General features: G+C 46.4%; 3 protein-coding genes across 3 annotated transcripts; 2 read left to right on the forward strand and 1 right to left on the reverse strand.

Moving 5' to 3' along the window:
• Positions 1 to 964: 964 nt before the first annotated feature.
• Positions 965 to 3,515, forward strand: LOC124662777 (protein translation factor SUI1 homolog 1). Its single transcript, XM_047200573.1, has 5 exons — positions 965 to 1,094; positions 1,940 to 2,044; positions 2,767 to 2,978; positions 3,064 to 3,117; positions 3,204 to 3,515. The coding sequence occupies exons 2-5, from the start codon at positions 2,008 to 2,010 to the stop codon at positions 3,246 to 3,248; spliced, it is 348 nt and encodes a 115-aa protein (XP_047056529.1). The 5' UTR covers positions 965 to 1,094; positions 1,940 to 2,007; the 3' UTR covers positions 3,249 to 3,515.
• A 1,492-nt stretch (positions 3,516 to 5,007) lies between these two features.
• On the reverse strand, positions 5,008 to 7,688 carry LOC124662776 (probable nucleoredoxin 2). The gene is made up of 3 exons (XM_047200572.1): positions 7,587 to 7,688; positions 6,065 to 6,535; positions 5,008 to 5,927 (listed from the first exon to the last, which is right to left on the reverse strand). The coding sequence occupies exons 1-3, from the start codon at positions 7,686 to 7,688 to the stop codon at positions 5,301 to 5,303; spliced, it is 1,200 nt and encodes a 399-aa protein (XP_047056528.1). The 3' UTR covers positions 5,008 to 5,300.
• Positions 7,689 to 18,767: 11,079 nt separating this feature from the next.
• On the forward strand, positions 18,768 to 22,718 carry LOC124665448 (subtilisin-like protease SBT3.5). The gene is made up of 10 exons (XM_047202864.1): positions 18,768 to 18,863; positions 18,987 to 19,078; positions 19,219 to 19,316; positions 20,038 to 20,220; positions 20,306 to 20,925; positions 21,038 to 21,108; positions 21,226 to 21,480; positions 21,578 to 21,695; positions 21,906 to 22,077; positions 22,169 to 22,718. Exons 1-10 carry the CDS (start codon positions 18,768 to 18,770, stop codon positions 22,711 to 22,713), a joined length of 2,250 nt encoding a protein of 749 aa, XP_047058820.1. The 3' UTR covers positions 22,714 to 22,718.
• Positions 22,719 to 27,083: the final 4,365 nt, after the last annotated feature.

A 27,083-nucleotide genomic window follows, 5' to 3' on the forward strand; every position in this document is an offset into this window, starting at 1 on the left:
CTCCCATCAACATTGTTTTCGCTATTGATTACATGGTAGGGGCGGAGCTGGAGGCCAAGTATCCCTATGATGCACTTTTGTTAGTCTAACCTGATGCATTTACTTCACTAAGCTCACAATTAGTGCTAAAAAAAAATCTTTACCCTAATGCATGTGCATCAGGGTCACACCATGCAGCTTGGCCCATGATTGCACCATTCATGCTTAGGTTGTTGCTTTACCATCAAACATTTTAGTGGAACAATTTTACAATAGGAGGCCCATAATTAAGGGGGTGAAAAATAGACTTCTTCAAGGAAGGAGGGGTGAAATCCTATTCACCGCCTATTACTGCTCCTATCTGGGTGCTGCATAGGACGTGACAGGTTATGTGTTGGGCTCGTTATGAAGGCAGTGGTTTCTCCTCCTGGTTTTTTCAGCTTCTTCTGGTTTCTCGGTTTCCTTTAAAAAATTAGTTTTCATCGGTTTTGCGTTTCTGTTGGTTAGTTTTTATTTTGAAATTTTAAAAAACATGAACATTTTTTATTTTTGATTTTCTTCTTCAGATTTGAACATTTTATAAAGCTAAACATTTTTTAAGCTAAACTTTTTTTAAAATTTTAAAAATTTAATTTAATTTTCCAATATAAACAATTTTTAGATTTGAATAACTTATAACAAAAAAAAATATCAAAAAACCGATGCATGAGACCAAATAAGGACCGTCCAGATGGATTGCGCAGGCGAGCTTGACTGAAAGGGATGGCTGGGGGACGGCCACGAGAAGGAAGGTAGCCGGAGGGGTTGGAGGATGAACACAACAATCGGGCCCATCCAGACGAATAAGGCACGACCACGGCCCGAGCGCTAGTGGGCCTAAAACCCATAGCAAAGCTAAATTCGGCACATATTCCACGCGGAGAATCGAGCGGACGGACCCGAATTGCGTTCCACGTTTTATTCCCCGGTCCGCCTAATTTATACGCGGCCTCCTCCGTTATAAGCGCCGGTGGACGGAACCGGAAGACGGGACAGATATTTCTTCCTTGAGGTCAAGTCGTCTCGTGCTCGTCCCCCTCGCCGTCCGCAGCCGGCAGCTCGCACCACCAGCCAAGGTGATTTTCCTCTCTCTCGATCTCCCGTTGTCGATTCCGCGTCCGTCCCCGAGCGCCGATTCGGGAACCCCTTGTGGTGTAGCGATCGATTTGTGGTTGCCTCGTCCGATCGCCCGTTCCTAATATCTCCGAGCCAACCAGATCTACGTCGTTGGCTTGTTCCTGCGTAGGATTTGGCTCCGATTGGGTGGGGTTTAGGCTATAGAAGGTGCGTTTAGGTCGTTCCTGGGAATTCGGGTGTCTGATATTGGGGATTTTTTTTGGGATATGGATGCGATTTGGTCTGATATGTTCCAATAAGTAGTTTATCAGATAAGGTCGTTGCAATAGCTGATTTGTTAAAAGTTGATTTATTTAATGGGCAGGAGGAAGGTGCTGCCAGTTTTTATTTATATATTTCCTGGTGCATAGGATGATCAATTTTGGGGCTTGGCATGTGTAATTTAGGAGCATCATAGGCTAATGTTAGGTTAACCGTCGTAGTGAATGTAAATTATGTTGTATGAGCTTTTACTTTGTATGTAGATTCTGGAAGTGACCAAGGATTGGGCGTTAGGCTTTCGTTTTGCAACACTGTTCCTGCTTTTATGCTTCATTACCCTGTCTATTTCACAGATCCATTGAGTGTTGTGTTTATTGCAACGCCATATGTGCTTTCTATAACTGTATTGCATGATTATACAATACTACAATCGTGAGGGATATGTATTCCATTATGATAATTAATAACTTAATAGATGATTTCTTAAGAAGTGAAGATATTTTTTAGATAATTCCATTATGTTGAGGTTCATAATCCATTTACTGCCGGATGGTTTGTAATAATTGATTGGAATGCTTTGCAGCTCACACATCAAGACAATAAACAGAGCCTCGTCTGTTTGGGGCCAATCAAACCCAACAGCAAAGGTTCATGTCTGATCTGGACTCCCAGGTTCCATCTGCTTTTGGTATGGATTATTCTCATATCATCTCATCCGAAAGTTACATCTGCCAATCTATAGCAATTTGATAGTCCTTATGACTTAAACTATGTTTATTTATGTTCTCTCTTGCCCTGAATAACCTTTATATTGTTCCCAGTAACCAATCCCGTCAACTAAAAGGATACCACTATTTATGTGATTATCAGTTATTGCTGACCAACAATTTTTTTGGAATCTCAAATCACCTTTAGATACTTATTACTAGAAGGGAAAATTAGTAACCAACAAACCCATGGATCTGGAGCAGAACTGTGCTGAAACATTTGTATATGTGGCGGTGGGGAGGGTATGCCACGACTGGTTAGGATGGATGTATGCTTGGCGTCTTGCATAAAAGATGGGCATGCCGTCTTTGACGGTAAAGAGTGCAGCAGAAGATTTGATTTGTGGACGAGTTAAATGAATTCGGACATAGGGAGAGGGGGAAGGTTTTTTGTTTGCTACATAATCAAACTAACCTTCGTCCATGAATATTAATTGATTAGTTCTTATCATGGGCTTTGGCTTGCTTTTAAACCTGCTATTTTTTTTTTCATCTGGAAAGCATAGAAGCACTGCTCTTAAGATGTATGTTCACAGATCATTATGTTACATAAACATGTTACTTTTAGTTTGCCCGCAGTCTTCTATGGTTACCTTGCATAAGCATCTACCCATATATTGATGTCTTTGCATCTTCGATGTAGATCCGTTTGCTGAGGCAAATGCTGAGGACTCTGGCGCTGGTGCCGGATCAAAAAACTATGTGCATGTGCGTGTCCAGCAGCGCAACGGAAGAAAGAGTCTGACAACTGTTCAGGGATTAAAGAAAGAGTACAGCTACAACAAGATTCTCAAGGATCTCAAAAAGGAATTCTGCTGTAATGGTACTGTAGTTCAGGATTCAGAACTAGGCCAGGTACAACGAAATTGTCTTTCTTTTTGGATCAAAGTTCTCTAACGTAAATATGTATATGCTGATGAAATGATCTTCTACATTTCAGGTCATTCAACTCCAAGGTGATCAGCGTAAGAATGTTGCTACTTTTCTAGTTCAGGTAATTCATGATACCATTGCATTTTGTCATACTTATTGACTGTCGTGTATATATGTTAATCTGATGATAATTTCTGTTTTCGCCAGGCTGGACTAGCAAAGAAAGAGAGCATTAAGATCCACGGATTTTAGGCAACACATAAATGCTTGTGTGTTGTCACAGAAGCTGGAAGTTATCGTATGCCTGGTATTCATATAAGACATTTGAATTAGTAGTGGTGCGAGGCATCTGTGGTTGATGCTTGCATTTAAGACTTGAATCAGTATTGGTGTGTTTGATGCGAGTTGGCATACCCTATGGTTTGTATGTGCTACCAGTATCAAAGTATGGATTATCTGGGTTATTGTCTACTAAATAAATGTACTTCTGGCTTGTCATCCTGTAATCATTTGTCTCTAGTGTGCTGTGTGCTCTGTGATTTTCGTTTAGTTTGTTCTCTTGTTCAATTTTTCTATATTCTAGATATGATGCATGGATGGAAATGAGTTTATTGGGGCCATTTGCTTTTAAGCTTTGGCAATGTGATGCATGTTGATGCTAGACGGTCTGTATGATTACAGTAGGTGCAGCGTCCAGACTTCATCATTTCATCATCTTGATCAAGGTTCCTCTCGTGCTGCTTCCAGCAGCATAGTAGAAGATGTAGTCTCTGTAGAGCATCAGCCCCAGCCCTGTACTGCTCCTAAATATTATGTTAACCTGCTTAGTATTTTAAGAAAACAAAACAGTAACAGATTAGTAAAGCTGGAGTTTCAGTTTCTTTATCGCCCAACAAATAAAAAGCCAACCCATTGATCTGCATGATTCTGCTTACAGGAGCATTTTGTTGCTGCAGCAGAAAGTAAAGGTTGAGAATTGTGAATTGTTCCTTCTTTTTTACGGAACGGAACTGACGCTTGTTGGTTCTAGTCCATCTTCTATTCGCCAGATTATCTTTTGTTATAGTGGATTATCTTTTGTTATAGTGGAACCTTTAGATCAGCCAAAGCCAAAATTTTGATTTAAGATGAATTTTGGCCTTCCAAAGATGCTTAAAATGCCATCTTTTAATCTCATTACTGCACAAATTTCTTATACGTTGATGATTTAACTGAAAATTTTCCACATCTGGTTGACTGGTTCCCTCAAAACAGGCTTGTCTTGTTCATTCTTCAGAACCACACTGATAGATTCAGCAGCTCCCTCATCTACCCTTGTAGTTCCATATTGAGGCATCTTCTAAAGGTCAGGTTGCCACTGTAACATTTTGCTCATTGATGATATGAAAAGTTACCGGAACTTGGTGTTGACCCACACCAAGCATCGCCCTAGAAATTTGTTCTTCTGCCCATACTTATTTTTCTTCACCCAGAAATACCTGCCTGACATGTACCACCAAAGTGCCTAACCCATAGCTTGTGATTGATGCCAAAAATACCACCCTCGCCTAAATATTCTTCCAGTCTCCACATCATTTACACATTAGGTTTACACTGAATTTAGCCATCAGAACTTTAACACCCAACTATTCCGGGAAGATAGTGATCTTAACCGATTGTTTTAGGGAGATTCGTGACAGCCGACGTCCCGAAAAGCGTGGTGAAGCTTGTGTATCACAACCTGTTTGATCAGCTAATAACAAGCGTGGTGAAGCTTGTGTATCACAGATTCATTCGTTGCTAGATCATCAGATAAAAAGGAGGCACAAAACAAGTATTCCCTCCATCAATAAAAAAATGATGTCTTAAATTTATCTGAATTTGAATGTATCTATGCACCAAATAGTGTCTACATAAATCCAAATTTTGACAAATTTAATTCTTTTATGAATAAAGGTAACACACCGTAATAGGTCTACCGTACCAAAATATCACTATATAGTTGATTGTAAATTGTTGTATATACCAGCATTTTCTTGTTCATGTTTCTTGTTTCCTTAGGACAAGGCTTTGCCCAAGAATTGCTCCATCAGTACTCTACTATTTTTGCTTGGCACCTGCAGCTGCAGCCAGCAGTCTAGTCTATGCAAGCATCAATTCATCAGAAACAAGAGGAAGTCCAGATCGAACCCGCATCTCTCCTACTCTATCATCACACACAAAGAGCAACCTGAACTTGGTCTGAGCAGAGCAGAGAGCATGCACATACACCATATTCAGTTCGACATGACACGTAATTAACCCGCTGCCTGTAGGTGTTCCTGCCTACGGACCGGCCGTCCCCGCACTGCCACCGTCGACGACGTTCCGGCCGCACCTGAGGTGTATCTCGTAGCCGCAGGCGATGCACTGGTACGCCCAGCCGAACCCCTGCTCGTCGCACTCGCAGCAGATGTACGGCCCTCCCCCGGACTTGCCCGACACGATGCTCAGCTCGTGGCGGTGGCCGGCGTGGAGAAGCGACGGCGTGTACGCCTTGGCCTCCTCGTCCTCCACCTCCCGCAGCATCCTGATCTGCTCGTCGGTGAAGGGGAACGCCATGTCGAAGTAGAGGTTCACCAGGTTCCTCCCCTCCCTCGTCACCGTCTTGCCGTCGGGCCCGATCACCACCAGCGTGGGGATCTCCCGGACGTCGAAGTACCTGGCCAGCGCCCGCGACGACGCGCCGTCGCCGTCGTAGGGCAGCGCCAGCCACGGCATGTCGCCGCACGACCGCAGGTACCCGTCCTCCTCCTTGTCCATAGGGATGTACACGATCTCGAAGTCCTCCGACTTGCCCTTCAGGTTGACGTATATGGCGGCCAGCCGCGCGGTGAACTTGAGGCAGGGCTCGCACCGGTGCGCCGAGAAGTAGAGCCCCACCGTCTTCCCCACTAGGCTCGATATCGGAACCTGCAGCTAGCCCTCCTTAGTCACTGGATGCATGCACATGCATGACGCCATGATGGAATCAATGGCAATGTTTGCTAGCTCATGATCCACACCATGCATACGCCTAGAACAATGAACACACGGTAGTACCTGCCTACCTGGTCGTTGCCACCATTCACGTAGCTGACGGAGAAGAGCTTCTCCAGCGTCTGGGAGGCGAACTTGCTCTGCTCGTCGGCCTCCAGCTCCGCCACCCTCGCCGGCGTGAACGGGAACGCCGGATCACCATACCGAAGCACGAGCTCGACGGCGTCGGAGCATATGACCTCGCCGTCGGGAGCCAGCACCACGAGGCGCGGGATGCCCTCGACCTGGAACGCCTGGCTGAGGCCCTTCTTGCGCCGGAGGTCCCCGAAGGGCACGGCGGGCCACGGCATGCCGCGGTGGAACCGCTCGAAGGACGGCGCGTCCTCGTCGCAGGAGACGAAGACGACCTCGAAGCCGGCGCCGCGGTCCCTGAGCTGGCCGTACGCGGCGGCCAGCGCCGGGGTGAAGGCCTCGCACCTCGGGTACCAGTTGGCCGCGAAGTACAGGGCGACCACCTTGCCCTCCAGCTCCGGAAGCTGCACCTGCATGCGTGGAGAGGACACGTGTTCGCTGCTCTTGGTTAGACACGAGCCATGATCGTGACTCGCGGAAAAGGAAACGAAATGATGGCGAAAAGAGAAGGAAAAAACAGAAAGGAATAGTGCGGGCAGAAAAAGAAGACTGTCGACCTTTGGATAGACAGACACATGTCGAGAGGTACGCTGGGTATTCTGATTCTTGACGTGTGTACGAATACGGAACGCTCAGGTCGTAAAGGCGGAGGTTTGGTTATGTGAAAACCACCTTTTCATCAGTCGTAAAAATTGGATGAAAAAGCGAATTACAGGAGTTTCTGAGTAGTTTACTCTGGCTCATCGAGATGAAACTTCTAGGCAAAAATTCACAAAGAAGAAAACAATCTAGGGATCTTGTTTGGGATTGGATATAGGGCTTCTTTGGGAGGAAAATACACCAATGCTCATGCTCATAGGTGTATTTTTTGTTTCCCGGAGAATTTGAATTTATTTTTCAATAGTTAAAATTACCACAATTTTTGGGGTTTATAGGGTGCATAGCACCCGTGTGCCAAAAATTCGTAAGAGCTAGCGAAAGGGAGGCCAAGATTTTACCATCACGCCCTTTCATTTGAGCTATTCAGTTGCTTGAGGTGTGATAAGGCCATGATTGCATCAACATAAAGTTCATTACTAGCTTGATCTTGAAACTGAATTGCTAATTCTAAGTCCAAGTGAAAGTTAACCTAGTGCTCACTCAAGTTCACCACCAACAAAAGTTTCAAGTGAGATTGTAACTTTGATATTTTGTTGCAAATGGATTGCAACCAATTTTTTTTACTAGTTACAAGTAAAGTTAAAAAGTTAAGTGAGATTTTTCAGACTTATGTCCCACCATTTGCTTGTAGTTGATCGAATCCAGCTAACAGGGTTGCACGTAGTAGATATTGTTTGATTTTAACAAGAAAAAACATCAAGGAACATCCAACCGAAGAAGGAAGCAGAGAAGAAAGGCGAGAGCACCGAGTTAGCACGAGAAGCAGCAGAGCATGAAGTGGAGTGGAGGACATGGACGCACCTCGTCCCCGGAAGGCGAGACGAGGGAGCCGACGGGCAGCACGGCGCGGACGCCTCCGGTCTCCAGCTCCGGCGCTCCCTCCACCTCCGGGTCTCCGACCATGCTCAAGTACCGGGCACTTTCCCTGTGTCGGATAGGGGCAGCGGCGGTAGACTGGGAAGCTTATCAAGCTGTGGTTTGTGCTGACACGAGCTACGACGGGGATAAATAAATGAAGGATCGGGTCGGGGCGGGGGACGACGCCGCATCTGCAACGCTTTTCACAGAGGCGAGGCGTTCACGTCATCGATCGAGGCTCTAGCCACGCCAGTCGCAGCGGTTCCTTTCGGGAGAAGGACGCAGCGGCGATCGGAGTGGTGGTGGGCTGGCGTTGGCGCAGCTGTCAGGCTGCGGAGGCAACGCTATGGGGCTCGTCTTCTTGGCGCGTGGGGTACGTGGGGGAGGCGAGGCAAGGCTAGCTAGACACGGTGGGGCGGGGAAAATAAGCGAGTCGACGGTAGTGCGCCGCGAGCCCGACCGGCGGGGTCCCGGTCAGCACGTCCCGTCCAGTCCATGAATCGTTTGCGGCCAACAACGTGTTCTGGTTTGGCAGGCCTTGCATGATTTTGGCTCGTATCAGACCAGCAATTTTCGGTCCATTTGATTGCCTAGCCCGTGTTGGGTTGTTGCACGAACTGGCAAATCTCGTACGTAGCCCATCCAAATCGAAATAAATTGTAGATGAAAAAGATGTGTGTTGATGATAGGAATCAATTCCTACAATCGGTTTTGAGTTTCGTCAGTCGTAAATCGTCAATTTCATGTATGAGTTTTGAACGAATTTTGCCAAATTCATCGCACACGCTCAACCGTCCGAAATTTCCATTGAGGGGTGAATTCACCTCAGCATTATGCATGACTTTCATGTTGAAAGGTTTTCGTTTTGGTGGACATAGACGGGTAAATAAATGACTCGCTAGTATCATGTAATGTGTATGTATGTGTGTGTAGTTTAGATTACTTTTGCTCAACTTCTTGCCATCTTCATAGACGGCGACGTGGTGATGATATGTGAGAAGTGAGAGGTGATAATCCATGGTGGTGGCGGCATGGTGATGTTCATCTTCGTGGTCGACGACGGTGTCATGGTGGTATTCAGCTTCGTCATCGGCGACATGGTTATACTTGTGACGGGCGTGAACGGTGGTGGCATGGTGGTCTTCGTCTTCGTGGTCGGCGATGTGGTGATGGTTTTGACTGACGTAACCGGTGATGCGCCATGGTGGTGTCTTCCTTCATGATCGTCGATGTGCCGAAGCTTGTGAACGGTGGCGTGAGATGAGAGGTAAGGTCACCATGGATAAGTGGTAAGGCTAGAACTGGGCTCGTATGTAACCAATCATATTGAGCAACAGTCCAAACCTACACCATAGACCGCCCAAAACAAGATAAAGATTTGATGCAAAAATTCGATCAAGGTAACCAAACGCGCCCCAACTGTGACCTGCAAACGAACATCTGGTGTAGAAGCTATGCGTAGTAACCGAAAGCGCCATCCAACGGTGATCTGTAAACAGATCGTGTTCAGCGTAAATTTGGGTTGCCTTTGCAGTCCGGTGGACAGGTCGCAGTGTCCTTCCATATGGTATGCAAGTTTGTGGTGCTAGGAAATTTCATCTACTTTTTTGATAGCCACCGATACGTCTTAAACGTATCTATAATTTCTTATGTTCCATGCTACTTTATTGATGATACTCACATGTTTTATACACACTTTATGTCATATTTATGCATTTTCCGGCACTAACCTATTGACAAGATGCCGAAGAGTCAGTTGATGTTTTCTGCTGTTTTTGGTTTCAGAAATCCTACAAAGGAAATATTCTCGGAATTGGACGAAATCAACGCCCAGGGTCTTATTTTTCCACGAAGCTTCCAAAAGACCGAAGGAGATACGAAGTGGGGCCACGAGGTGGCGCCACACTAAGGCGGCGCGGCCAAGGAGGGGCCCGAGCCGCCCTGTTGTGTGGGCCCCTCGTGAAGCCCCTAAACCTACCCTTCTGCCTATAAGAAGCCTTCGTCGCGAATACCCCAGTACCGAGAGCCACGATACGGAAAACCTTCCAGAGACGCCTCCGCCGCCAATCCCATCTCGGGGGATTCGGGAGATCGCCTCCGGCACCCTGTCGGAGAGGGGAATCGTCTCCCGGAGGACTCTTCATCGCCATGATCGCCTCCGGATTGATGTGTGAGTAGTTCACCCCTGGACTATGGGTCCATAGCAGTAGCTAGATGGTCGTCTTCTCCTCATTGTGCTATCATTGTTAGATCTTGTGAGCTGCCTAACATGATCAAGATCATCTATTTGTAATGCTACATGTTGCGTTTGTTGGGATCCGATGAATATGAAATACTATGTTATGTTGATTATCAATCTATCATATATCTGTTGTTTATGATCTTGCATGGTCTCCGTTGCTAGTAGAGGCTCTGGCCAAGTTGATACTTGTAACTCCAAGAGGGAGTATTTATGCTCGATAGTGGGTTCATGCCTCCATTTAATCTGGCACAGTGACAGAAAGTTCTAAGGTTGTGGATGTGCTATTGCCACTAGGGATAAAACATCAATGCTTTGTCTAAGGATATTTGTGTTGATTACATTACGCACCATACTTAATGCAATTGTCACGTTGTTTGCAACTTAATACTGAAAGGGGTGCGGATGCTAACCCGAAGGTGGACTTTTTAGGCATAGATGCATGCTGGATAGTGGTCTATGTACTTTGTCGTAATGCCCAATTGAATTTCACACTACTCATCATAATATGTATGTGCATTGTCATAATTTTAGCATGCTTGAGCAACATGCTCATTATCCAATTGCTTAAAATTCATTATGCTACTTCTCAAAGATATAATTTTAGCAGGGGGATAATATCTACCAATGAAAGCATCCTTACATTTAGTCAATGAATCAATACTATTTTTAGGAAAAGATAGCAACCAATTTTTAGCTCTTCCTCTTAAGGAGAAAGGAAATAATTTTAATTTTATAATGTCACAATCTACATTCTTATACTTTTGCATTTCACAAAGTTCAACAAAATTATTAAGATGGGCAGCAGCATCATCAGAACTAACACCAGAAAATTGCTCTCTCATAACAAGATTCAGTAAAGCAGATTTAATTTCAAAAAAATTCTGCTGTAGTAGCAGGTGGAGCAATAGGTGTGCATAAGAAATCATTATTATTTGTGCTAGTGAAGTCACACAACTTAGTATTTTCAGGAGTACCATTTTAGCAATAGTAAATAAAGCAAACTAAATACAAGTAACTAATTTTTTTGTGTTTTTTATATGGAGAACGCAAACAAGACAGTAAATAAAGTAAAGCAAGTAACTAATTTTTTGTATTTTGATATAAAAAAGCAAACAAAGCAGTAAATAAAATAAAGTAAAGCAAGACAAAAACAAAATAAAGAGATTGGAAGTGAGAGACTCCCCTTGCAGCGTGTCTTGATCTCCCCGGCAACGGCGCCAGAAATTTAGCTTGTTGACGCGTAAAGCACGCGCCCGTTGGGAACCCCAAGTGGAAGGTGTGATGCGTACAGCAGCAAGTTTCCCTCAGTAAGAAACCAAGGTTTATCGAACCAGTAGGAGTCAAGGGCATGTGAAGGTTGTTGGTGACGGATTGTAGTGCGGCGCAACACCGGGGATTCCGGCGCCAACGTGGAACATGCACAACACAATCCAAATACTTTGCCCCAACTTAACAGTGAGGTTGTCAATCTCACCGGCTTGTTGTAACAAAGGATTAAATGTATGGTATGGAAAATGATGTTTGTATGCGAAGAACAGTAAAGAACAATGTTTGCAGTAGATTGTATTCGATGTAAAAGAATGGACCGGGGTCCACAGTTCACTAGTGGTGTCTCTCCAATAAGATAAATAGCATGTTGGGTGAACAAATTACAGTTGGGCAATTGACAAATAAAGAGGGCATAACAATGCACATACATATCATGATGAGTAGTGTGAAATTCAATTGGGCATTACGACAAAGTACACAGACCGCTATCCAGCATGCATCTATGCCTAAAAAGTCCACCTTTAGGTTAGCATCCGCACCCCTTCCAGTATTAAGTTGCAAACAACAGACAATTGCATTAAGTATGGTGCGTAATGTAATCAACACAAATATCCTTAGACAAAGCATTGATGTTTTATTCCTAGTGGCAACAGCACATCCACAACCTTAGAACTTTCTATCACTGTCCCAGATTAAATGGAGGCATGAACCCACTAGCGGGCATAAATACTCACTCTTGAAGTTACAAGTATCAACTTGGCCAGAGCCTCTACTAGCAACGGAGAGCATGCAAGATCATAAACAACACATATATGATAGATTGATAATCAACATAACATAGTATTCCATATTCATCGAATCCCAACAAACACAACATGTAACATTACAAATAGATGATCTTGATCATGATAGGCAGCTCACAAGATCGAACAATGATAGCACATGAGGAGAAGACAACCATCTAGCTACTGCTATGGACCCATAGTCCGAGGGTGAACTACTCACACATCAATCCGGAGGCGATCATGGTGATGAAGAGTCCTCCGGGAGATGATTCCCCTCTTCGGCAGGGTGCCGGAGGCGATCTCCCGAATCCCCCGAGATGGGATTGGCGGCGGCGGCGTCTCTGGAACTTTTTCCGTATCGTGGCTCTCGGTACAGGGGTTTTCGCGACGAAGGCTTTAAGTAGGCGGAAGGGTAGGGTTGGAGGCGTCACGAGGGGCCCACACACTAGGGCGGCGTGGGCCCCTCCTTGGCCGCGCCGCCTTAGCGTGTCGCCACCTCGTGGCCCCACTTCGTATCCTCTTCGGACTTCTGGAAGCTTCGTGGAAAAATAAGACCCTAGGCGTTGATTTCGTCCAATTCCGAGAATATTTCCTTTGTAGGATTTCTGAAACCAAAAACAGCAGAAAATAGCAACTGGCTCTTCGGCATCTTGTCAATAGGTTAGTGCCGGAAAATGCATAATAATGACAAAAAGTGTGTATAAAACATGTGAGTATCATCATAAAAGTAGCATGGAACATAAGAAATTATAGATACGTTTGAGACGTATCACTGCCCCCCATCAGACTCACCAATCCTGCCACAGATAGGAGGAGGCAGGCGGAGAAGATAGGCTTGAAGAAGAATCCTCTTATTGAGGAAGGCCTCACCTGGAGGCCAGAGACCACCCAGGGTCACCCAGGGCCCGCTTCGCCTCTCCTCGCGACCACGGCCGGCCAGAGGTGTCACAGCTCCTGGATTTTTGGCGCTCCACCACTCCTCCTCCTTGCCACCTCGGCCGGCCAGGAAGAACGAATGAACTCCACACCCAAACGCCAGAAGGTGGCCAGCAGCCACTCCTTTATTTGGGGAGACGGTGATCTCCCTCGTCATCCCCAGCTCCTTCCATCGGAGCAAGCAGAGAAGAGAGAGAGCTCCTAAAGCCGACGAGATCTAGGCGCCAAGATCTGCAGCTCGTCTCCAACTACCGGGCAAAAATCCCACTACTGGTACATGGCCAAAACTACTATCTAACCTAGCTACTCCGCCCCCCTCTTCTCCATCTCCGGCCGGCAGCGCCGCCGGATCGGAGTCGGGGGCGGCCCAGTAGGATAAGTGTGGCTACCAAGGGGAGAGAGCACGAGCGGTGGGGAGGGGAGGGGGAAAGTGAGTGGTCTCTGTTTGTTTATGATTCAGTCGTCTTGGACCAAGTGATGGGATGACGGCAAGTCATGGTCATGGATGTGTTGCGCGGAGCGAGAGTCCGGCACTTCAGGTTTAGAGCAGCAGTGGACTAGGCAAGAAAAGGCGGGGTCGGGTGGAAAATTGCTCGCGCGGGCGGAAGAACATGACAGGAAGATGTGGCGTGGGCGGGAAACGGTGGTGCTGATATTAACCTTGTGTCAGTGAAGCCGACGGTCTTTAATCCACTGCTTAAAGGCAGTGTGGCGGACTGCTAGCCCCACGAATGAAATAGCCCGTTATGTACACTGCACCCCAAAAACGGATATGGATCGTGGGCTAGTGCCGCACCACCGCAATAGATAGTTTCGGTGTCTGAAATAGGGCCCACCGTCGGAGACACCCTCCACTCTAAACACGGTTGAGCCGCCACGCGGTGATTCATGGCACCCATGGCTCTCTGCCATACCCCAGTGTCGTTGGCAAGGGTGGGTGCGTGCGCGGACCACCGTCAACCGATCACGGTCGTTCGGAAAGTCGATCTGGCCTACTAGGATCGACAAGGGAGCACAAGACACCTGGAAGACGATCATCAATGTTCGGTTTGGTCCGTAACTTGTGGAGTTGGGAGACTGATGATGCATGCTCCGCTGCGACAAAGGTGCGTGGCGACGAGAACGAAACCCGGCCCGGAGGCTCATGGCGACGACACACCGGTTCGTCTATTCCCTTCGACGGGACCATCGCGGTGGTTCCAGCGTGTGCCGCGTTTATTCCAAACATCGTCTTCCTCCTCCACCTATACCGGTCCAGGCCCTGCGCAACCACAACACCGTGAAGGTGTGAAGGTCTTGTAGCCCCCAAATTTGCAAGTGATGGTCTCAACGACGCATCTTCCAGCCATACGGCCGCGCGCTGCGTTCAGACCTCAAATTTTTGGGCTGGGCTCCTCTGCAGTCGTGGTATTACATTAAGTATGCTGTAGCTCTTATATCAGCCGTCCGCCGTAATCCAAAGGTTCCCCTATCTCTTGGTTAATTCGACATATTAACTGAAAATAAAAATACCGCAGCGACGGACAGACGTCGAGGAAGCCATGGGCGTGGCTCAGCTCGGCCTCACCCTGCACCACTTCTCCATCCGTGCTTTTGTACTCTGCTAAGGATTTTGCAACAGCCAGAATTCTCTACGAGGCGGGCGAGGCCGACACCGCCGACGGTGCCGGTGTTGTGCGTTTCAGTTTCACCTGCTCAGTTGTGCGGAATCCGGATAACCGAGCTAGCGGATGCGAGGAGCACGACGACCATGGCGGCGTTGCACAGCTTGTTGGTTTTCTTAGTTAACAAGATAGTTAAGGCTAAGGAAAGGGAACCTTTGGATGGGAATTGGACGGCTAACACAAAAGCTACAGCATCCATGCTGTAACAGCACGACTGTAGAGGAGCCCAGACCCAAATTTTTACGTCTCCGTGCGCTGCCAATTAAGGCCCGGACAAATGGACAACACCGAAAGCTCTCCCTTTGTCACTTATCCTGAATTCCTGATGAACAAACCTGATCCATATTCATATTCTCGTACCAGCACGTCCACAGCTAGCCATGCATTTTATTGCCCACAGACGACGTGGTTCGCGTGATTAATTATTCGTCTACACCTGTCGCTTGCAGGAAGCACTGGAGCCACGACCCGTTGAGCTAGCACGTGTGGTAGCCGTCCTCCATCACATTCCAGGGCTAGAGAGAGCGGAGACGTGAACAGCCGGAGGCGTCGCCTGAACGTGCTTGCCTCGCCTCGCGCGGCGACGCGTCCGGGGGCCACGACACGTACGCGCAGCTGCAACGGCATGTTCGGCAGCCGTCGCGCTCTCGTTGTATTAAGCCATCTTCAACTGGAATTTATGTCTCATTTACGTTGGGTACGGACACAGAAAATGTCCACATGCAGGAACGGATCTGTATAGGCTTACCCTAATACACAGACATCAGGGTAAAAGAAAAAATTTACTACTATTTGTGTATTTAGAAAGGTAAGTTCATCAGATTAGGGTAAGAAAAGTGCATCATGGAGGAAAAAATTTCAACTAGCAAGGTTACAAGCTTGATAAGTGCATGAGGGAACTTTTCTTCCTAGCTCCGCCCCTGTGCACATGTCCACATGCGTCTGCCTTCTCCAGCGGCAGGGACGCATTCTTTTTTTACCACAAGGGCCTACCATGCATGATTAAGGAGGAGAGAGAGGGAAAGATTCCATTTATGTGGCTAGGAATGACCAACACATGGTTAAAGGAGGAGAGAGAAGAGGCCATGCAGCCCGCACAGACGTATTCCTGGCGTGAACGCGTCCGCACAGACGTATTCCTGACGTATATTTGGTCTACATTTGCGTTAGGATGGACGCTGCAGACGTTTTGCGTCAAGCCACTGGAGCGCGTTTTTTATCCGCGTAGACGCAAACGGACGAAAAACGTCCGTTTGCGTCGCTCTGTTAGAGATGCCCTTACGAGCGGCACCCGACAGGGTATGTCGGGGTCGGGGCTGGCTTCGTGTTCGTGATGGGTCGAATGCGCGGTAATATGGTAGACTCGCCTGGCCGGACCATCTATGCCTAAGGAGCGAGGGGATCCTTCGGTTTTCCAAGTTTTGAGAACTTTCTAGAATGTTCTAGTCGGTTTTTTCCTGGTTTTTGTGGCTCTGAGGTGTTTGGTTTACATTCATTTTTTTCTTTTTTTTCCTTTTTCAGTTTTTCTGTTTGAACATATTTTAGTTTCAAAAAATTTAAAATTCAAATAATTTTTTAAATCCGAGAATTTTTAAACCTTACAAACTTTCGTCACTTCTTACTGATGTATGTCTTGGGCAAGGTGTGAGATGATGACAAGGACGACAAGGAGGGATAGAATAGATGGATAAGGAAAATCCGGACATCTTACAAATTTTCCGCAGGGTAAAAAAATGATTCACCAAAAAGAACAATGCATGCGCTTCTTTCTGCATACAAACTCTCACCGTCCATTCAAAGCGCGTTCTCTTCTGACTTCTCAAAATTCAAGCATTGCCAATTAGTAATATGTGGGTTATGGTACACAAGATTATTACCGTTGGTTTAACCTTCGAACGCACTTCTTCTGATCATCACAATTTTACAACCACTAAGGCACTAACAAAATATTACAACCATGATCAAAGCTCATATTTAGTTACGAACGGAAGTACTTCTATCACTAATTTTCAAGCCAATGCATTCTTCCCTTTGAGGAAACAAAGGACAAGTAAGTGACGTCTATAAGATAACACAGGAAGAGCTGGCACTACGTATGGATGGTCGACATAAACTCATAGTCTAGTCAACGTTCTTCTTTTGAAAAAAAAAATAGAAATGCGGAAGAGATGCTGTTCCCAAGTCAATGTTCTTTGGAACGCTTAGGGCATCTCCAACCGCGCGACCCAAACCGCGCCCGCGCGTCCGTTTGGGTCGAGCCGGACAAAAACGCGGCCCAACGCGGGGACGCACCGCAAAAGCGGACGTCCGCGGAGTCCGGAACGACGCAAACCCGGCCCAAATCTGGGCCGGTTTTGCGTGGCCGCGGATGGCACGCGGCGTCCTCGCGTGTCCGCCTCGTCCGCGTGGCTAGCCCGCTGTCGGTGCCCCGGTCCTATTAAATGTGGCCGGGGAAGGGGCTGTCCCTATCCGGTCCCCACTTTCCACTCCGGCCGCACGCGCGAGCTTCGGAAGCTTCCGCGCCGCCATGGCCCGAGCGCGAGTTCTCGCCATCCGCCAACGACCACGAGGCCGGCGGCGGCCGGCCGGTCGCGCGGCGCCGTTCGCCATGGGGCCGCCGGCGGCGCCCGAGCGCGGCCGGATCTACGTCACCGTAGCGGCGGCGCGGATGTTACAGGGACGCCGGCGTCCCAATGCCGTGGGGGGACGTGCACCTCCCCCACGGCTGGCACCTGAGCCCAGATCGGGTTCCGGTGCCGCCCATCCCGGGCTCCGGCCGCGCCCGCTACGCCGAGATCCGGAGGAGGCAACGCGTCAGGCGGCGCTCCGGGAGGAGGAGGAGCGCCGGGCCGTGCGCCTGGCGGAGGAGGAGCGCCTGGCCACGCTCCGGCTACAGGCGGAGCTGCGGGCCGCGACGGAGGAGCGGCTCCGCGGTGAGTCCGCGCGGAGGGCACGGCTGCGTAGGCCGGCGAGCCCGCCGAACCCGGACTCCGCTCGGGAAAGGGCGCGGTGGTCGCCACGGCCGGAGTCCCGGTGCCCTCCGGCGTTTCGAGCCGGGCTCGCGCGTCGCCGCCGGGGGGCATCGTCGTCATCGACGCCGACGACGACGAGTACTACTGGGGGTAGTACTGCCGGCGGCCACCGCGTGCTCGCAAACCCGCGTGCTAGGGTTTTTATTTAGTTTAAAGCCATATATGGCTTTCTTTTGTGTAAAATTTGCTCAAAATAGGGCTAAGTTTAATGACCAACTAGTTTAAATTTATGTTTTGTTCTTTTCTTTTTTTATTTTCATTTTTGTTTTATTTTATTACAAATGCGCTGCGTCCGCGCGTTGGGCGCAGCGCGCGACCCAAACGGACACGCGGACGCGGGCCGCTGTCCGGGTGTCCGCTTGGCCACCCAAACGGCCCAAAACGGACAACCCAGCGCGTCCGTTTGGTTCAGCCGGTTGGAGATGCCCTTAGTACAGCCACGGGCGATGGATCCGTACAATCATATGCAGTGGCGCGCAAGGAAAAAAGAAATGGCATACACATCAGCCGCCGATTGAGAACCACCATACCGTCAATACTCACACATGACTATCAGGAGGGTCCTTGCTTTCATGTCTGAACGGAACCTGCAGCATATCCCTGAAATTTGGTTACCTGCACAGCACATTATTTGCTTAGCACATGGGTGGGGAAAAAAACTGTGCTTCTGGAGAGGAAAAAGGAGTGCATCTTACTACATTCGTTTCAATGAAGGCACACACATATTGCAAAGCAAACTGTGACCGAAAAATTGAGCACAAAATCTTGATTATATTGTACGTAACTAGTATCGTCGGATTCATATTGAAAAACATTTTCTAATGATGCTAATTTTATACCAATAATCTTTATATATTGGGAGTAAATTCTTGGTCAAATAAAAAACACAGAAGACGAGGACGCCTTATTCATTGGATTGGAGGGAGCAGCAAACTTTGAACTGCCAATACTAAGCATGGGAGATAAAGTTTCAATGCTGAGAAGTGCAACGCGTTTCAGTTCAGCTAGTTCCAGGGAAATTTCATGGAGGAAAATAGGGGTACATAGCAGAAAGAATGAATTTCATCGAACTGAGCCTATATCTTTGACCTTTTTTGTGGACATGGACAGTTGATTAGTCATCATACAAGACAGAGACAGAGGCCTATAAATAGCATTGCCTACTAGATCATATTAACATGTGCTACCATCCCAACATGGATTTTCACTCTTCCCGTCCGCGTTTTTCAGCTTGCCTCTTATTCTGCTTATGCCTTACGATAAGCATAAGCAGAGCATATGGAACTCAAAAGGTATTGGTGATGCATTACCCCCTAAATCTCATTTCTTTTAGAAAAAGAATTACCCTACATCTTATTCATATCACTGATTCTGTTCCATGCTAAAGTATGTTTTCTGTTCCTGTCCATGCATAGATGTATATCGTCTACCTGGGAGAGAAGAAACATGACGACGCTGCTCTGGTCACAGCTTCACACCATGACATGCTCAGCACCATTCTTGGAAGGTAAACCTAAGAACTAATTTTCTAGCTTTCAGAGTTTGATTCAGATTTTATGAAGAACAATACTTCTAAAAGACGTTTAACAACTCCAGAAGTAAGGGTAAGGCTGCCAATTTTTCTGACCGCTTGATGATTTGTTTCAGCAAGGAAGAGGCATTGGCCTCCATCACTTATAGCTACAAGCATGGCTTCTCAGGCTTCGCGGCAATGCTAACAGATGACCAGGCACAACATCTTGCAGGTGGGATGAGTTTACCACTTTACCTAAACAAATTACTTCTCGTCTAGTTCTCTGCTAGTCCTAATGCAGTTGAACAAAGAAAAAACAATCAAAGCTTATTTGGTGATTGAAATTTGCTTCTTTATGGAAAGTACATCTGTTAAGTAGTTTATCTTTGCAATCATGAATGTGAGATCCGCGGGGGTAATTTTATGGTTCTTCATCCCATTTTTTTTTAAAAAACCAACTCTGGCTCAATCTCAAGCCTCTTTTCTGCATGTAATGCAATTATATTTAGTTGTCGCTAATTTTACTACGAAGCTGCACACTGCAGTAACCTTACGATCCTGCTTGTGCTTGATTATTATTCTGGTACCAGTCAGTATTTATAAGATGACAGAGATAACTATTTCTATGTCACTACTGAGAACTGTACGACCAGAAATTAGTATCCATGTAAGTGTAAAAGGGATTAGAATATTTCTATCTGATGACTATTAGTGGTTGATTGAGAAAATCTATTTTGTGTCAGGCTATGATCCTTTCTTTTGTTACCTGATGTTGTATACACCACACAGATATCTTTTGTTGTTTTGAGTTGCTCATCAAGCATATCGCTCGATCACCACACACAGATATCTAACTGGGGAGACTTCTGACTTTAGTTTTTAGGAGGGGAGGGGTTACCTTTTTAAGATGAAGAAGCGATGGAGTTCCTAACATATACATTTGACATGTGCAGACCTACCTGAAGTTATCAGCGTTACTCCCAATCAGAATCACGAGTTGATGACCACAAGAAGCTGGGACTTCCTTGGCATGAACCTGGACCAGCAGCCACCTAACCTGGACCACCAGCCACCTAATAAACTTCTGCAGAGGAGCAAATATGGAGAAGACGTAATTATTGGGATATTTGACACTGGTGAGTCTTCACCGTTAACAAGTTAATGATGAAAATCTTCACCAAACAAATTCTTGCCATAACACTGCAAATGCACTTGATGCAGGGATCTGGCCTGAATCAAGAAGCTTCAGCGACCACGGATACGGACCAATACCGTCAAGATGGAAGGGAGTGTGTCAGCTGGGACAGGCCTGGGAGGGCACCAACTGCAGCAGGAAGATCATAGGTGCACGGTACTATCCGGCTGGACTGGATAAAGCTGACCAAGAGGCGAATTACATGTCTCCACGGGACATAAATGGGCATGGAACGCACACCGCATCCACAGCAGCCGGTGCAGTGGTGGAGGGAGTCAGCCTCCATGGCCTTGGAGTAGGGGTGGCACGTGGAGGTGCGCCCCGAGCGCGCATTGCTGTGTACAAGGTCGCGTGGCAGACCACAAAAAGGGTGGAGCTTTCTAGCATCGCAGTGCTAGCAGCTCTGGATGATGCAATTCATGATGGAGTAGATGTATTATGCTTACCAATCGTCCTCAATGATGATTCCTTTGGTGCACTCCATGCAGTTCAGAAGGGTATTACCGTTGTTTATGGCGCGGGAAATAGCGGGCCTCGACCACAAGTCATTTCTAACACAGCTCCTTGGGTCATTACAGTCGCAGCGACCAAGATTGACCGGTCTTTTCCAACAGCAATTACAATGGGAAACAATCAAACCTTAGTGGTATATACTACAGAAACATGATATTTGCTAGACACTTCGAACACCTTTGCTCCACTATCATCCTCAAACACTTACCACTGAAAGTTACGATTAACTCTTTTCATATTTGCAGGGTCAGTCACTGTATTACCTGCTAAAAAATGAGTCCTCGAGTGAGTTCAAACCACTTGTACACGGTGGAAGGTGTGTCAGATGCTATTTATTTCTTGATTAACTGCATTTATAGATAATGCTAGTTTATGTTTAGGCGTTAAATTTCTGAATCCAATTGACAAATTATTGTGGTCTGTCTGTTTACAGTTGCTCAGGGGAAGCGCTAAATGGCACGATAATCAACGGCAAAGTTGTCCTATGCATTTTAGAAAATTTTGGCCCAACACAAGACATTCTCCCAGAAATCATAACAAATGTTAAAAGTGGTGGGGCATTTGGTGCTATTTTTGCTCTATATACCATAGATGCTCTTTCGAGCACCGATGATTGTTTGGGCATGGCGTGTGTAATTGTTGACATTGATATTGGGTTTCAAACTGCAACATACATCGGAAGCCAGAGGTGAGGAACACATTTTTGTGACCTGACACACTTAGCGGATGCTGTTTTCTCTATGATTATTTAAAGACTCAGATAAACTGTGATTCGACTTGAACAGATTGCCCATTGTGAAGATTGAGCCAGCAAGAAATATTACAGGGAAACAAGTTCCTGCTCCAAAAGTGGCATTCTTCTCTTCAAGAGGGCCATCCGTCAAATACCCTACAGTTCTTAAGGTACACAAGTTAAAACTAGTGCATCATGTTGGCTTCCTCTGCAATCGATATTATATGATTATTACAAAAACAATACTGGGACAAACATGAGGTTAGGTAATCTTAAGATTTCTATCGGAAATAGGGATTATAAAGGCTTTTTTGTATGATAAGTTAGCACTACTTTCAAACAGTGAAATTATCTTAATCCTGTTAAAACTACTTCAACAGCCTGACATAGCCGCACCTGGAGTCAACATCTTGGCAGCCATAGGAGATGGATATGGCTTCGACTCAGGGAATTCAATGTCAACCCCACATGTAGCAGGCATCGTAGCATTGCTAAAGGCTGTCCATCCTCATTGGTCTCATGCTGCCCTAAAATCAGCAATTGTTACCACCGGTAAATTACTTGATATCCATATGCGACATTGCCCTGATCATCCTTGCACACCTTTACTAACAAAAAATCACTCTTCTTTGCATGGGTAAAGCATCGACCAAGGATGAATATGGCAATCCAATGTTAGCAGAAGCACTACCCCGGAAAGTTGCCGACCCATTTGACTATGGAGGGGGTAACATAAATCCGAATGCAGCTGTGGATCCTGGCCTTGTTTACGACATCGATCCAAGAGATTACAACAAGTTCTTCTCCTGCAACATGCAGAAATACAAGATTTGCAACATTACAACAACATTGCCAGGCTATCACCTAAACCTGCCTTCTATTGCCATTCCTGAACTAAGGCGGCCGATTAAGGTGCAGCGAGCAGTCACAAACGTGGGAAATGTGGATGCAGTTTACCAATCCGACATACAGTCTCCCCTAGGAGTCAAGATCAAAGTTGATCCACCAACCCTAGTCTTCAATGCCACACAGAAAGTGCACTCCTTCAAGGTTAGCATAACACCTCTGTGGAAGGTGCAAGGGGACTACACTTTTGGCAGCCTAACTTGGCACAACGAGCGCCACTCAGTGAGGATCCCAATAGCAGTCCGGATCACAATCCAGGATTTCTACGCCGACGTTGCATAGTTACTAAGAAATGTCATATGAAAAATAAAGATTGGTGACTCCTACCGTTGGTCTGGCGGGTGCTCACAATACCATTTGTAATTGTACTTGCAGATTACTTTCTTTTGCAATAAAACAGTATTGCTATTTGATTTGTGTGGTTATATGTTCAGTTCTTGATTTTACCCCCACGAATCGCTCAACGAAAATCGCTTTAGACTAGTCATAGTGGGAAGTAACATAGAGTAGTAACATGCACGTGTTACTACTCTATGTTACTACCTTCATAATGGTTAGTAACATCAAAGCAGTATCATCTATGTCTTCATTAATTAGCTTATAGACTCATTGTATCTTGAGAAGTGTGATGTTACAGTAACTAGCTATGTTACTCCATCCTCCTCTCTCCTCATTAACTCACTGCCAGTGGCGGAGCTTGGGCCAAAATTTGGGGGGGCAAATGGGCCAGGGAGACACTTTGGGCCACTGTTGGGGGGGCAAATGGGCCAAATATAGACTATTTTTTGCCAAAAACTGTCAAATATGAAGGGATATTAGGCAAAATTTTCTTGGGCTGGGGGGGCGGCGGCCCCTCCTGGCGGCTACATAGCTACGCCACTGCTCACTGCCACATAAGCAAATTTGCTGAGTTGGACACTTAGTTACTAGTGAAGTTACTCCCACTATGAGTAGTCTTAGAGGGAGGAGGATGGCTGGGGCAGTCCGAGTCACCGGAATCGACGTGACTGGCAGTCCGAGTATCGCCGTGCGGCTGACGGCCACAGTCCGCAGCCTTTTCCCGGTCCTGTTCATGGGCCTCATTACTGATAGATGGGCCGGCCTTGCTAAAATAATTTTAAAATCAGGTCTAAAAGAATCAGCTTTTAAAAAACGTAAAAAGAAAATTGAACAGAAAAAATAAAAAGCAAAAGAAACAAAAAAAAGAAAGAGTGGGAACGTTGGGTCGGCCCACCACGTCGGCGTACAGCACCCCCCGCCCGCGCGCCCCCTATCCTACACTTCGCACAAGAATCAGTCAGCTGGGCCTACTCTTTAGCGGCCCATTTACGTCAGGCAAGAATTGATCGCTGTCTAACAGCTGGATCCAGCTAGCACCGAGCACTGGTTGACAACTACGATCGCGCGCGGGTATTTAAACTGGTGTTTTTCTTCTTCGGTCCCCGATGTGGGACTAAAAAAGTGGAGCTACACCTGAAAACAAGCGGTGCGCCAGTGCATGTGTACGTAACGACGTTGTGGCCACTTAATCCATGCACGTGACGTGACGCGCTCGGCCTCCTAATCCATGCGCGCGACACATACGTGCTCCGCCTAATCCGTGCATGCAACGCTCCCTGTCCCTGCCGCTTAATCCATGTATGGCGTATGTGCTCAGGCCGCATAATTCATACATGCCTACCGCCGATCCTCCGGCCAGCTGCCAAGCTTTATTTGCGCTACATTTTTTCTCAAAAAATGCATGAGCACGGTCATGATTATTTGTGTTAAGTATTTTATAGGCAAAGTTCTTGATTTGCACATGGAAGGACACACGTGCTTGCTTGCTAACGTAGATAGCAAACTATAGTTAGCTAGGCTCATCTTAATACATTTTTTAACGTATCTTAACAGGATGAAAATGCATAGTACAAAAAGGGACCAACATAAAATAATAAAGCTAGAAGTCCCGATATACAGTGTTGAACAACATGCTAGGTAGAGGGGAACAAGAGACTAAACAGTGCAGAACAACATCCTAGACAGAAGGGACCAAGAGCTTAGACGAGAGGAACAATAACCTCGATGGAGCGGAACAACAACCTCGACGAAAGGGAACACCAGTCTAGATGATAGGGAACAACACCCTAGACGGAGGAGAACAACATATAGACAGTAGGGAACAACAACCTCAATGAAGCGGAACAACATCTAGACAGTAAGGAACAACAACCTAGACGGAAAGGAACAACGACCTACATGGAGGGGAACAATGATATAGACGGTGGGGAACAACGACCTACACGGAGGGAAACAACGACCTAGAATGGCGGGAACAACGACTTACACGAAGGGAACAACAACATAGACCAAGAGGAACAACGACCTACACGGAGGGGAACAACGGCATAGACGGCGGGGAACAACGAACAACACGGAGGGGAACAACGGCCTGGAATGGCGGGGAACAAGAACTTACACGAAGGGGACCAACGACATAGACCGAGAGGAACAACGACCTACACGGAGGGGAACAACAGCCTAGACAGCGGGGAACAACGACCAACACGGAGGGGAACAACGACATAGACGGCGGGGAACAACGACCAGCACGGAGGGGAACAATGTCCTAGAATGGCGGGGAACAACAACTTACACGAAGGGGAACAACGATATAGACCGAGAGGAACAACGACCTACACGGAGGGGAACAACAACCTAGACAGCGGGAAACTACAACCTATATGAAGAGGAAAATAGCCTAGATGGAGCGGAACAACAAATTAAATGGAGGAAAATCATGAAAAAAACAAAAAAAAGTGAAAGAAACATATAAAGCGAAAAATGAAAAAAATCCTAACTAAAAGTTAAGGCAGGAAATACCTATAAACATGAATAGAATGCTCGGGTTAAAAAGGAAACTGTAAGACTTAATGAAAGAATATGGAAACCAGATCTCACGTTTGAATAAATAAATAAATTCGGTTTGCAGAATGAATAAATATCAGCTCACTTCGCAGCGGCAAGGGACACCCTCGCATGTTTAACACCCAGGTTCGAATCCCCAATCTGTTCGTTTTTTCGATAATACGCTCCGCAAATGGGCCGGCCCGGAAACGTGCAGCTTTCAGCGAACCGGTGTTCCGTAGCGCGTGCGCGCTACCGAGCAATTTCCCCTCGAGCCACACGCCCACAGCCACTCTTCGTTTCGTCAGCTCGGACGAGCGAGCAAGAATCAGTAGTTGGCTATATATTTTTATCATATTATCTATAGTATACTTGTAGTCAGCTTATATAATAGTTAGATATAAGTATAGACTACTTTATATAAATATGTTCTACCTTACAATCTCACGAAGTGCCTAGAAGCATGCGCTGCAGCTGGCTATTACTATCTCCATCCCAAGATTTAAGGTCTATATTTTTTTAGAAAGTCAAACTATGTTAAGTTTGACTAAGTTTTTATCAAAATCATTAACATAAAAAGTAGAAAATTAATATCATTAGATAGATAATATTAGATAGATAATAATATATTTTTTCATATGGTACCTACAAAAATATCGTATTTGTTCATAAATTCTTCCAAAAATTTTGTCAAACTTTACTTTTAAAAATATCGTAGTATCTTGTAGCCTACTTCTCTTCTCTCTCTCTTCTTCTCTCTCATCTAACTCATTAAAACTATAGTATTTTAAGTCTGCTGATTGTACTTTATTGTAGTTGCTCTGAACTTGCCATAACAATGCTTTGGAAATTGCAAGGACTTAGGAGGCCATTAAAAAATTAACCTTAGTCTATTTTGTGTTGAAGTTTTAAAAGTTTTTAGAAAAGCAATTTTTATCAATTTTCACAAATAATAGTAGTTATCTTGTCAACATACACAGTTACGAATCGTTCTCTCCAACGACGCATGGAAGACAATTTAACATCAACAAATTCATCGACAATGACAGGCTAACCACTACAACTTCTCGCGTAGAACGTACTCCCACGACTTTAGTCTCGAATCAACCTGTACACGTTTTCAGATATAAAATGCTACCCAGCCACTGAGCTGTGGACTCGTGGTCGACGTGGCGTAGACTAGTCTACACTATGGCCGGGTCAACTATGGATCCTGCATAAATTTACCATGCGCAGCAAGCTGCCCACAACATCGAGTTGGAGCTACAGATAAGCAGAGGGAAAGAAATCTTACCCAAAAGAATCGGCGTGAGCGTGCTAACCTGACCTGGGAAGAAGAAAAAGAAGATGCGAGGTTTCTTGCCACTTTGCGCGCTCCTCCTCGTGCTGCTTTGCCTGGTGGCCAGTTTCGCGGAAGGAAAGGGTGGAGGCCGACCCTACATCGGCGCCGGCAGCGGCGGCGCCAGAGGAAGCGGATCCGGCAGTCCGCGTACCCTTAGCGGCGGCACCTGGGCGGCGTGCGTCGCCTCCTCTCTGCTTGTCGCGGCGGCCATGCTCTAGCTTACAGTTTATACGGCTCGTTTTAGGACTTCGTTTAGCAACTAGAGTAGCTAGCTAGCTCTCTGTATTTTTCTTTCGCTCTTGTAGTCTTGTTTCGTGATTTGTGCGATGTTCTTCCGACTTTGGGGCATCGGAATGCTTTTGTTGATTTGTTTGTTGTGTACATTCATACATGCAACTACGTGAGGGGACTCGTGGATTCAGTT

The sequence above is a fragment of the Lolium rigidum genome, chromosome 6 (assembly GCF_022539505.1).
Source record: "Lolium rigidum isolate FL_2022 chromosome 6, APGP_CSIRO_Lrig_0.1, whole genome shotgun sequence".
Classification (NCBI taxonomy): Eukaryota; Viridiplantae; Streptophyta; class Magnoliopsida; order Poales; family Poaceae; genus Lolium; species Lolium rigidum.

Coding starts and splice junctions, on each gene's coding strand:
- LOC124662777 (XM_047200573.1), top strand. CDS start 2,008: ATGTCTGATCTGGACTCCCAGGTTCCATCTGCTTTTG. Junction 2,979..3,063: donor AGGATTCAGAACTAGGCCAG/GTACAACGAAAT, acceptor TCTACATTTCAG/GTCATTCAACTCCAAGGTGA. Junction 3,118..3,203: donor TTGCTACTTTTCTAGTTCAG/GTAATTCATGAT, acceptor TGTTTTCGCCAG/GCTGGACTAGCAAAGAAAGA.
- LOC124665448 (XM_047202864.1), top strand. CDS start 18,768: ATGGATTTTCACTCTTCCCGTCCGCGTTTTTCAGCTTGCCTCTTATTC. Junction 19,079..19,218: donor CTCAGCACCATTCTTGGAAG/GTAAACCTAAGA, acceptor GATTTGTTTCAG/CAAGGAAGAGGCATTGGCCT. Junction 21,109..21,225: donor CCACTTGTACACGGTGGAAG/GTGTGTCAGATG, acceptor GTCTGTTTACAG/TTGCTCAGGGGAAGCGCTAA.
- LOC124662776 (XM_047200572.1), bottom strand. CDS start 7,688: ATGGTCGGAGACCCGGAGGTGGAGGGAGCGCCGGAGCTGGAGACCGGA. Junction 6,536..7,586: donor TCTCGCCTTCCGGGGACGAG/GTGCGTCCATGT, acceptor CCACGCATGCAG/GTGCAGCTTCCGGAGCTGGA. Junction 5,928..6,064: donor TGAATGGTGGCAACGACCAG/GTAGGCAGGTAC, acceptor GGCTAGCTGCAG/GTTCCGATATCGAGCCTAGT.